This window comes from Rhinolophus hipposideros (assembly GCF_964194185.1).
Source record: "Rhinolophus hipposideros genome assembly, chromosome: 6".
Classification (NCBI taxonomy): Eukaryota; Metazoa; Chordata; class Mammalia; order Chiroptera; family Rhinolophidae; genus Rhinolophus; species Rhinolophus hipposideros.
This window is the reverse complement of record NC_138052.1, coordinates 44,078,945-44,091,566: the sequence shown is the minus strand read 5'-3', so window position 1 is coordinate 44,091,566 and position 12,622 is coordinate 44,078,945. Positions and strand designations below refer to the sequence as shown.

Sequence of the window (12,622 nt, the reverse complement as noted above, 5' to 3'; positions counted from 1 at the left end):
TTGAAGACTGACTAATAATGTCAAAATTTCCAGCCTGGAAGAATGATGATGCTACTGACAAATATGAAATAACTATTAAAAAGTTCAAGTTTGGAGGAGATGACGATTAGCCCTGTTGTGGACAAATGTAATTTTATATTCTTGTTGAGCATTCAATGATATTAACAAATGGGTGAAATGGACCTGAACAAGAATTTTGGATGTAAGGCAAAGTGATCATTTTGTATAAACACAACTCTTTTGAATACTTGGCACGGTGGAAGAGTATTGGTATTTTACAGCGTAAATACCTCAGTATCTCGGTTGCCTATATGGTATTATGAAATAGTAACTATAAAACACCTGTGAAATCTTGAGAAAATGTAAGTCCTTATCTCAATTATCTCTGCTTTCAGATTTTGTTATGCTTAAATCATAACATTTGATGTAACACAGTAACCTTAGAGATTAATATAACAGAGTTCTCAGTTCTTTGTACTATATCCAGAGTGGTAGAAAAATCTAGGTTTGTTATTGAAGAAACAAAAAGGGTTAGAAAAATAAAGCAAGCCAAAAACTACTAAGATAGCTAAGTATGAAAAGTATATTAATCATGACACAAAGTTATTAAAATTTTGAATTATATTCAGTTTATTCTGTTAAAGAAGGCATATCAATTAATGATTCTAAAATTAAACATTTCAGCTTTTAAACATTAACTGGAAAACTATTATATTGGGAATTACACATTGTTTCACAATAATATTAAAACTGGTTGGTTGCACATATATCTTGTGTGAAGTTTGAGATTGTTCTGGAAAATACATGGAAATCACATTTTAAATAATCAAATTTATTTTCTTTGGCCTTTTAAAATTTTCTCTTTGCATTTAAAATCAAATGAAGGGAAAAAAACTACAGTACAGGCCAATGTCCACAGATTGTATTTTGGAAAAGTATTTTATTGAGGAAAGTTATAGCACAGTTTAGTTTCCATCTAGAACATGTAATCATAAAATATTGACAAATATATATTTGTGTCCACTAATATATTTGTGGTCACCATATACACTTCTGTATAACTATACATTACATAATATACAATAATATAGTATATGAGATTATATTTAATACATAACATTTTGGTATATAGTATATTGTATTACATTGCATTATATACTATATTATATACTACATTATATTATAATCTGTATAATATTCAATATGTAACATATTTATGCACATGCTACATTCAATGAATTTTCCAAATAGATATGTATCTATACTAAAGATGTACATATACATAATATATCTATATCTATATATATGGATGCCAAAAAATGTATACATATTTTACAAAAAGAAAACTGTATTGAAATTGTAATATCCAATATATACCAATAACAAAAGATGACTAAAAGTCACGTTTGACTTCTGCAATTACAAGAGATGCTCAAAGTGGTTACCATCAGTGTCTGATTACAGCAAAGTACTGCTTGATCAATGTTGACCAAAGTGTCCACTTCTATACGTTTTTTGGTACCCCCAGGATATATATGAGACATACATACTTTCACTTGTGTACATGTATTTACACCTGTACATATATGTGTACACACATATACATATATGAATCATTTTTAGGATATTTCTGATCATTCGTTATTTTGGGGATTAATGTTTCTATATCCCAATGTGTTATTTTCCTTCATGTAAGTGTATGTCTATGTCAATGATAACATACAAGCAGAGTTTTATACCATGGAAAATTACTGATGATTAATGTAACATTTCAGTTCATTGGGTTTATTTTTACTATTATAATCCCACACCTTATTTGCTTTGAAATAAAATTAACTATTTGTTTTTTATATTCATTGCATTCTGGCATGTTTAAATGCATCTCCACAAACTATTAGGATGTAGTTTTCTTCCTATTATTTTAGTTTCATAGGAAAACTTGGAGATTGGTGTTGTGGCAAATGGCTTTCATAGATATAACACTGGGAAAAGAAACTGTTAGATAAGCCTAAATATCAATGCAAAACCATTCCATTTTATTTCATATTTTAAAGAATATCAAAATATAAGAAAAGTATAACTGTTGGAATTGACTGAAATGATCATTGGCTATAACCAATCACTGCATAATTGGTTAGGTTATTTCACTCAATGCTCTTTTTCGCCTTACAGACTTTCATGGTATTAAATAAAAAGAGAACAATCTTCAGATTCAATGCCAGCTGGTGTACATTGTCTCCTTTCAATTCAATTAGAAGAACAACTATTAAGATTCTGGTACATCCATATCCTTTTCTATTGACTTTAAACTGTATTAATATTAAAAGAAACAATTTTATTCAAATATTGCTGCAGTCTTTTTTGAATGATGTCATTGTAGGTCATATTGAAATCTGGATTATTACTACACTAATTCCACATTTGAAAATACATTTAAATATATTTTCTAACACATACAACAGTACCAAATATTGGCAGATCTTAATCTTAATTGTTTTTCAATATCAATAGTATATATATTTTTGACATTTAAGAAAATAGTTTATCTCACATAGGTATATACATATAAACAGATTTTAGAAACATGTATTTCCAAAACCATTGTTATCTATTATTCCTTGACTGTAACCTACCTTTTTCCAACTATTCATTTTAATTAGCGTGCTGATTGACTGCATACATATGTCCATGAATGATTTGCCAAAATGGGTGCCGGCATTGCAGTAAGTTACATAATTTTATTATATACCAAAAATATCTTTGTATATACGTATAATAAGTTCTTTCACACTACTTTACAATTCGGTTAATTGTGTGATTCCCAATGTGGAAAAAATTTGATATTTGGTATTTTTGTCATTTACCTAAATATGTATATATACAGACTATAACCTTGAGTTAGGACTTGTTGAAAAACAGTCAAATTTCACGGTTAATGCCATAAGACATAGCCCACCCTATAGGACTATGAGAAGTCCTATCTAAAGCTCTATCCTATAGTTTAGAGAACAAATGCTTTTTTACTTGTTGTCTGGTTAGTAGATTGGTTGGTTGGTTGATTGGTTGCCAGATAGTTATCATAGACATGGTATTTCAGAGCTGCTAATGTATTATTTTCACTTCTAATGAATACATGAAAATTTTTATGCAGGACTACTTTGCTTGGAATTTACACATTGGAAATACTTGTAAAACTCACTGCAAGAGGCACCGGGGCAGGACCTTTCTACTTCTTTGGTGATCCGTGGAACTGCCTTGATTTAAGTATAACTTTGTTTGAGTGAGTATTTCTTTAAGTTATGAACATCTTAATACCTTGCTAAGCAAATGCTTCTCATAAAAATTAAAAATGAAATAAAATTGAAGTTGACAAAGTTTTCTGCCTGTAAAAACTTTGCGAATAAAGAATATTTCATGTATTATAGTCATAGTGAGTTCTCTCAGGCAGCTCCAACTGAATTAGTCCTCAGAATATGAAATAAAAATGAAAAGAATTGGGTTTTATCTCTGTTTTCTATAAGAAGCAAACATGATAGAGATTGAGTTTTTTTGCTTTTTAAGTGATTATTTTCAGTGAGCAGAAAATCCCCTGGAAACTTAGGAGAGGATTGTGGCATATTTGGTTCTGTCTCCAGTCTACATTTTCTTTAGCTACATTGCTTAAGACTGGTAAATATATTCAATATCTGAATAAGATGTTTTAAAAACACAAACACACACACATTTTCTAGTGTGTTACATCAAATTCTAGATTTACAGATGTGTTTATTTTTTTTAATGTGTGTATTAAATGTACTCTGATGGCTGAGGAAATGATAACTGGCATTAAACTCCTCTTAAATTAATTTAAAATAACATTCTATTTGTAGATTTTGGATCAAATTTAAAAAAAAATAATCTTTGTAAAGGTTAATAATGAGTGTCTGTCCTGTTGTAAGCAATCAAAAATAGTAGCTGATATCATTGCAATTATTATCATCACTACTTCTACTGCTGTCATTATTTCTGCTGTTGCCATTAGCAAACACTTAGCTCTTACTATGTGCCAGGTACTCTTTTATGCACTTTACATAGAGTAACACATTTAATCCCCACAAAAGTCCTCAAAATGAGGAAGGATTATTATCAACACTTTTGTGGAAACTGAGGTGCGAAAGATGAATTTTTCCATGTCACACAGCTAGTAAAGAGGAGAGCCTGGATTTCTACACCACTATGTACCCTACTTTCTGCTATCATCACCATTACCATTGTTACCACCATCATCATTGTTATCGCCATCACCAAACTCACCATCACCTGAAGTTTAAATCCTTACCATGAAGCTTATTCCTTTAAAAAAAAAAACCTATGGATTTTTTAAATTATCTTTTTATTAGGTAGATAACAAAGTATTTGTGAACATAATATAAAGTATTGGATATGGTTAAGAGTACTCGCAGTGTCAAAATTTTATAAACTGTCATAATTTGTTTGTGGATTAATATTTACCTGGTTACTTGGCACTTTGTAACTATCTTTGTCTTCCAATCAATAATAAAACTGTTTGCAAAATAAAATAATGAGAGCAAGGTTATATGGTTTTAAAAATAATTTTTAAAGAATATAAAAAGCCAAAGATAAGTGGCACAGACACAATCTGATTTCTAAATAACTCTAACTTAATTCCACAGGCATATAACAAGATATTCAACTCCAAACTCCACTCCAATATTTGGAATTGTAAGAAATTTGAGAATTTTGAAAATTATTCCTTTAAACCAAGGTAAGAAATGGCAGAGAGTTCCTTTTCTTCATTTTGTTTTGTGTATTCCCACACATTCACTTGAACTCCTGTTATATCTTGGAGAAATGTTAAATTGAACAATATTTCAGCTTTGAAATCAATGAATTATCTGATCTTTAAATTTATTTCAGTCATTACAGGAAAGGCAAAATAAAAATCACATTTGTTATTTGGGTCATTACTTTTGATAAAATGTAGCGATCCATCAAACATATTATTTTATTTATTTATTCTTACATCTTAAATATGAACTTATAAAATTGTCCTTAGACTTTTGAGATTGATAAAAATTTAGACAGATATCTAATCTACCTACTTCTTTTCCTTATTGCATCTAAAACCGAGTTGGAATTAACAAAGTGATATGAAATAAGATAAATTCCCTTTGGCTATGAATGCTTGGATAGTATGCATTCCAATGCCACAAAGTTCAAGGAGATTATGCTAAATAAAGCTGTGACCACATTGATGGAAGGTTCTTAGGACTAATTTATAGCTCCCATTTCTGAAGATATCCTAAAGATGCCCACCAACACTTTCTGATTTTTATTCAGAATTAATTTTTTAAAAATCAGATAGGAACAACGCTGCTTAGAGTTTTTTTGGTTGCAGCAAGTCAGAGTGTTATGAAATAGTTGGATCAATAAACCCAGGGGTAAGTGTGATAATACCAAAAGTAACATATACAAGTAACTTTTGTCCTGTGGGACACCCGGAAGAAGGTCAAACATATGCACAGTATGTACTTGGAGTCCAGGCTGGGCAAAACAGCACAAAGATTGGGGAGTGTGGTGATGGATGCATAATCCTGTGGATATACGAAAATGTTGAATTTCACACATTAACTGGATGAATTAATTATACAGTTTATGCATTATATCTCAATAAAGGTGTTTAATAAAAATTATCTGTGGCATGGCACCTTTACCAAACCCAGTGAAAAAAATAAAACAGTGAGAGTTGTCCTGGTAGTAATTTCCACGGTCCTAGCTTCCTTACTACTCTGCAAATTGCTAGAACTTAAAATTGTATCAACTGCACTTTCATCTTAGGATAAGAAGTAAGAATTATAGAAGAAATCAGGTGAATCCAGGTTAATACAAGAAGAATACACTCACTAAAGTTGGGAGCACACAGGTTGGTAGGGCCTGCTCTTTTTTTCAAGTTAAAAATAATCAAGGAACATCATAATGATATAGAGTGTATACAAATATTCTGCAATATAGAAAGAGAAACATACTATTTAAGAGAAGGAAAATAATCCTCTTTTTTCATTGAAAAGGGTGCTCTAAGGAATAGGAAAAAGTATAAGAAATCATCTGTTTTGTAGTCCCAATAGAACAAACAAAACCTAGACTCTTTCAAGCAGAAGATGAAAATGAGATTATAAAATAACGAATAAAAATACCTTTAAGATTAAAAAGTGGTAAAAGGTATAATAGCTTCCGGGAATATTTGATGGCAATAGAAACAGTAAATATAGTATTATCTGTATAGTATAATGGTAGAGTAAAACAAAATCATGTGTATAAAGAAAAACTAGAGAAGTTCTACATTAATACAGTAGAACCAAAAATTGCATGGATTAATGAAGGAGAGAAAACTAAGTTCCATTTTATGGATAATTGGTAATACTAAAAAGGAGATCAGAATAAATATAAAAGACAATTTATTTAAAAAAGACACCATAATTTTTAAAAATCCCTTAACTTAGTCATAAATGGAAAAGACAAAAAAACCTAAAAGCTATTCTTATAAAAGTATTATAAAACACCTACAAGCAATAAAGCAAAGAAAAAGAGCCTATGGAAAAGTCATCCTTCGACCTCGTGATAACATTAAACATGAGTGGGCAGTGGAGTTTCAGAGTTTCTGGGGAGTGTGGGCAGGGAGGTTGTGACACCAGAATTCTGTATCTGTCTGTCATTCATCTGTGAAGTCAATAGAAAGATATTCTCAGCCATGCAAGGGTTCTGAAATTTTACATGTGTATCTTTCCTGAAGATCTGCTGAAAAAGAAAAATATGAAAATAAAATATTCAACAATGGGAAGATTTACTACCAAAAGTAATTGCAATTAATTCTGAAATCATTTCAACAGAGAATGAATTTCAAAGTACTGTCGTTACTGGGTTGCAAAACAGAATACAAATATAAATCAGAAGTTATAACAAGGACATCTGTGGATCATTGTTGAACTAGAGACATATTTGTCTTGTGTTTTAAAAAACTTTGAAATAGATGCCAACCTTATAAAAATCTCTTGACTTTTACACAATACAAATTAATTTGGATAAATTGTCAACATCTATCCAACTGAATTCCTGCATGGAAACTACCAGGTGTGACTGAGGAGCCACGGACCCTTTAAGTCAGTTATATTCATCCAAGTTCTCTCCACTCCCTATTTGCATGAATTTATGTTTCTGACAAGCCTTTGTAAGAATTAAAATGTTACCATTTCTACAAATCATTAAAGATAATGTACAATGCAAAATACATAAAATTCAATAACTATAAATAGATCAAAAGTTCTAAATTATATTAACAGAAACTGAGAAGTGAAAGTAGAGAAATACGAGAAAGTAAATATGGCTATTTTCTTATCTGGTGAGACTATAGTAGATACAGTTTTATTTTTGATGTAGACAGTACATTTGTTCAAAGTAAGAACTTACTTTTGATAAAGGTTCTAAAATAGATATATTTTATCTAAAAAACAGAAGAAAAAAGAAAGAAATTAAAGTTTAGTTAGAAAAGATAGAGCACATAAAAAAATAAGAGGAATACAAAAAAAATGGCAAAGGCTAATCCAAAATAAAGCCAATTTATGAAAGTTAAAATTATTGTGTTAACTTTTTCTGTCAAGATGTAGGCTTTAATATCAAATCATACATGAATTAAACTCCACAAGAGATATACTTACATTCAAACAAAATGAAAGTTTAAAAGTAAAGAGGAGAAAGTCATACCAGGAAATCAAAATCAAAATTGTCATATGGTTTGAACATAACAATGAATGGTAGATAACAATTAAAATTATTAATAAATTTGATTCTGTAAAATTAGATGGTGACTTTTTTTACCTTCAAACAAAATGTCACCACTAAAATTAAAGCTCTACAAACTTAGTTTATATATACATACAGGTATATATACATACATATATATATATATATGTATATATGTATATATACATATATGTATATATACACACACATATGTATATACACACACACACACACATTTATTTTTACTTAAGAATTGCTATTCTTAAAAATAATTCCAACAAAACAGTATGAAAAAATATTTTCAGTAGAATAACATACAGAGGACTCATGACAGTTACCTAATAAAGTACACAGTGAAAAACATACATATTTTTAAAGTTGATTATGGTAATCACAGAAATCAAAGTAAAGTGATCCCATTTTTCTTCTAATAAGTTGAAAATAATGCTTTTTTAAATGTTTAATTTTTAAAGAAGGCTTTACTATACTCACACATATTCTTTGGTTTATACATTGTTTCAACATCTTTCAAAAGCAATTTAGACATATGTATCAGTATTTAAATGTGGTCATATGAATATATTTTGACACAGAAATTCTATTTTTAATGTAACTTAAAAAAGACTGGTATATAGCAAAATAATAATAATAATAATAATAATAATAACAACAACAACAACAACAGTATAATTCCAAGTGGCAAAACTAGGCTATAAACATGTGTTTTAATATACTAGCAATTGAAATTGTGTGTTTAATCTAGATATCACATTTCTTTAATCATGGGAATAACTTTATTTCAACCCTATTCTGTTATACTCAAGAAATCCAATCATCTGAGGAGGTCATTTAAAAAAGTAGATTTTCAATCATCACAATAACATAAGAAACAGGTATTATTATTCCCATTTTAAAGATAATAAAATGGAGACATAGAAATGTTGATAACTTGCTCAACATCACAGAGCTGGTATATTCTGATCCATTGTTGAGCTTAGCTGTTGTTAGGATGCCATATATTAACAGACCAACAAATATGAAGAGAGCAAGGGAAAAAAAAGGAAGGAAGGAAGGAAGAGAGGAAGGAAGGAAATTACAATTGACATACAATATTATATTAGTTTCAGGTGTACAAAAGAACATAATGATTAGACGTTTATATACCTCACAAAGTGATAAAGCAAATAAGTCTATTACCAACTGACACTACATAATTATTAAAATATTATTGACTATATTTTTATGCTATACTTTACATCCCTATGACTATTTTTTCAATTATAGTTGATATTCAATATCATTTTATATTAGTTGCTGGTATATACCATAGTGGTTAGACATTTATATAACTTATGATAAGTCTAGTACCCATGTGGCACTAGGCATAGTTATTACAGTATTATTGAATATATTTTCTATATTGTGTTTACATCCCCATGACTATGTTGTAACTACCAATTTGTACTTAATCCCTTCACCTCTTTTACCCAGCCACCCCAAACTTTTCCCATCTGGTAACCATCAGTTTGTTCTCTGTATCTATGAATTTGTTTCTGTTTTGTTTGTTTGTTTATTTTGTTCTTTAGATTCCCCATATAAGTGAGATCATATGGTATTTGTCTTTCTGTCTGACATATTTCACTTAGCATTATACCTTCTAGGTTCGCCCATGTTGTTGAAAATGGTGAGATTTCGTTATTTTTTTATTTTTCATATATATGTATCACATCTTCTACATCCAATCATCTATTGGTGGACACTTAGGTTACCTCCATAACTTGGCTATCGTAAATAACGCTGCAGTGAACATAGAGGTACATATATCTTTTCAAATAATGTTTTGGATTTTTTTTTTTTGGATAAATACAGAGAATTGGAATTGCTGTGTCATAAGGTAGTTCTATTTTTAATTTTCTGAAAAACCTCCAAACTGTTTTCCATAGTGGCTACACAAATTTGCAGTCCCACCGACAGTGCACAAGAATTCCCTTTTCTCCACATCCTCGCCAACACTTGTTTTTTGATTTATTGATGATAACCATTATGACAGGTATGAGGTGGTATCTCATTGTAGCCATAACTTGCATTTCTCTGATGATTAGTGATGTTGAGCATCTTTTCATATGTCTATTGGACATCTTTAGGAGCTCTTTGGAGAAATGCTTATTGAGGTCTTCTTCCCATTATTTGATTGGATTGTTGTTTGTTTCATTTTTTGGTTTTTGGGTTTTTTTTTTTTTTTTGGCTGTTGAGTTTTGTGAGTTCTTCATAAATTTTGAATGTTAACCCCTTATCAGATTTATCATTGGCAAATATTTTCTCCCATTCAGTAGGATGAATTTTTGTTTTGTTGATGGTTTCCTTTGCTGTGCAAAATCTTTTTGCTTTGATGTAATCCCATTTGTTTATTTTTTCTTTTGTTTCCCTTGCCCGAGGAGAGATATCAAAAAAATATTGCTAAGGGCAATGTCAGAGAGTTTACTGCCTATGTTTCTTTCTAGGTGTTTTATGGTTTGGAGTCTTACATAGAAGTTGTTAATCCATTTCGTGTTTATTCTTGTATATGGAGTAAGAAGGTTGTCCAGCTTCATTTTTTTGCATGTATCTGTGCACTTTTCACAGTATCATTTATTGAAGAGACTGTCTTTGCCCCAATGTATATTCTTGCCTCCTTTTTCATAAATTAATTGACCATATAGGCATAGGTTTATTTCTGGGCTTTATATTCTGTTCCATTAATCTGTGTGTCTGTATGCCAGTACCATGCTGTTTTGATTATTATAGCCTTGCAGTATAAGTTTGATAACTGGTAGTATGATACCCCCAACTTTGTTCTTCTTTCTCAAAATTGCTATGGCTATTCAGGGTCTTTTGTGGTTCCATATAAATTTTAGAATTATTTGTTCTAGTTCTGTGAAAAATGCCATTTTGATAGTGATTGCATTGAATCAATAGATTGCTTTGGGTAGTATCAACATTTTAAATATATTCTTCCTGTGCATGAGCTTCCATTTATTTGTATCTTCTTCACTTTCTCTCTTTAGGGGTATAATTTTTCAAGTATAAGTCTTTCATTTCCTTGATTAAATTTATTCCTAGGTCTTTTTTTTTTTTTCTGGTGCAATTGTAAATGGGATTGTTTTCTCAATTTCTCTTTTTGATAGTGCATTATTGGTGTATAAAAATGCAACCAATTTCTGAATATTATTTTTGTAACCTGCTACTTTACTAAATTCATTTATCAGTTCTAATAGTTTTTTCTTTGTTGTTGTTGTTTGTTTTTTGGTGGAATCTTTGAGGTTCTCTATATATGGTATCGTGTCATCTGCAAACAACGATGATTTTACTTCTTCCCTTCCAATTTGGATGACTTTTATTTATTTTTCTTGTCTGACTGCTGTGGCTAGGACTTCTAATACTATGTTTAATAGAATTGATGAAAGTGGATATCACTGTTTTGTTCCTGATCTTAAGGAGAATGTTTTTAGCTTTTCCCCCATCGAATATAATGTTAGCTGTGGGTTTGTCACATATAGGCTTTATTATGCTGAGATATGTTCCCTCTATTCCCACTTTGCTGAATGTTGTGTGTTTTTTTTTGTGGAGGGGGTGTTTTTTTGTTTTGCTTTGTTTTGTTTTATCATAAACAGATGCTGGATTTTGTCAAATGCTTTTTCTCCATCTATTGATATGATCATATGATTTCTACCCTTCATTTTGTTTATGTGGTTTATCATGTTAATTGATTTGCAAATTTGACCTAACCTTGCATCCCAGGAATAAATCCCACTTGCTCATGGTGTATATTTTTAATGTATTGCTGAATTCAGGTTGCTAATATTTTGTTGAGGATTTTTACATATATATTCACCAGTGATAGCAGCCTATAGTTTTCTTTTTTTGTAATGTCTTTGTCTGATTTTGAATCAGGGTCATGATGGCCTCATAGAATAATCTTGGGAGCCATGCCTCCTCTTGAATGTATTGTAATAGTTTGAGAACAACAGGCATTAATTATTCTTTGAATGTTTAGTAAAATTCACCTGTGAAGCCATCTGGTCCAGGACTTTCTTTTGTTGGGAGTTTGTTGATTACTGATTAGATTTCAAGGTAGAAATCAGTCGATTCAGATTTTCTGTTTCTTCGGGATTCAACCTTGGAAGATTGTATGCTTCTAAGAATTTATTCATTTCTTCTAGATTTTCCAATTTATTGGCATGTAATTGCTCACAGTATTTTCTTAAAATCTTTTTGTATTTCTGTGGCGTCAGTTGTCCCTTCTCCTCTTTCATTTCTGATTTTATTTATTTGGGTCCTCTCTCTTTTTTTCTTGATGAGTCAGGTTAAAGGTTTATCGATTTTTTTAAAAATCTTTTTGAAGAACCAGTTCTTGGTTTCATTCACATTTTGTATTGTTTTTTTATATTTTATTTTATTTATTTCCTCTCTTATCTTTATTATTTCCTTTCTTCAACTCACTTTGGGCTTTGCTTGCTCTTCTTTTTCCAATTCTTCTGAATGTTGTTAGATTGTTGATTTGATATTTTTCTTGTTTCTTGAGGTAGGCTTCTAAGGACTGCTTTCACTATGTCAGATAGATTTGGGGTTGTTGTGTTTTCTTTTTCATTTGTCTCATGGTATCTTTTAATATTTTTTTCCATTGATCTCACTGTTAGCCCATTCATTGTTTAGTAGCATGTTATTTAGCCTCCATGTGTTTGTGTGTTTCTAGACGTTTTTTTGTTTGTTTGTTTTGTTTTTTTGTAATTGGTTTCTTGTTTCACAATCACAAATGACTAATTTTAAAACAAATTGAGTCTGAATT

At 30.2% G+C, this 12,622-nt stretch overlaps 1 protein-coding gene across 1 annotated transcript in view; it reads left to right on the top strand.

Annotated features, from left to right (window-relative positions):
* The window catches only part of SCN7A (sodium voltage-gated channel alpha subunit 7), an 81,562-nt gene that overhangs the window by 18,051 nt on the left and 50,889 nt on the right, over positions 1–12,622 (top strand). The window contains exons 3-6 of the mRNA XM_081051447.1: positions 2,173–2,285; positions 2,634–2,723; positions 3,152–3,280; positions 4,674–4,765. Coding sequence (XP_080907573.1) covers positions 2,173–2,285; positions 2,634–2,723; positions 3,152–3,280; positions 4,674–4,765 — 424 coding nt within the window. The remainder of the gene's footprint in view (positions 1–2,172; positions 2,286–2,633; positions 2,724–3,151; positions 3,281–4,673; positions 4,766–12,622) is intronic.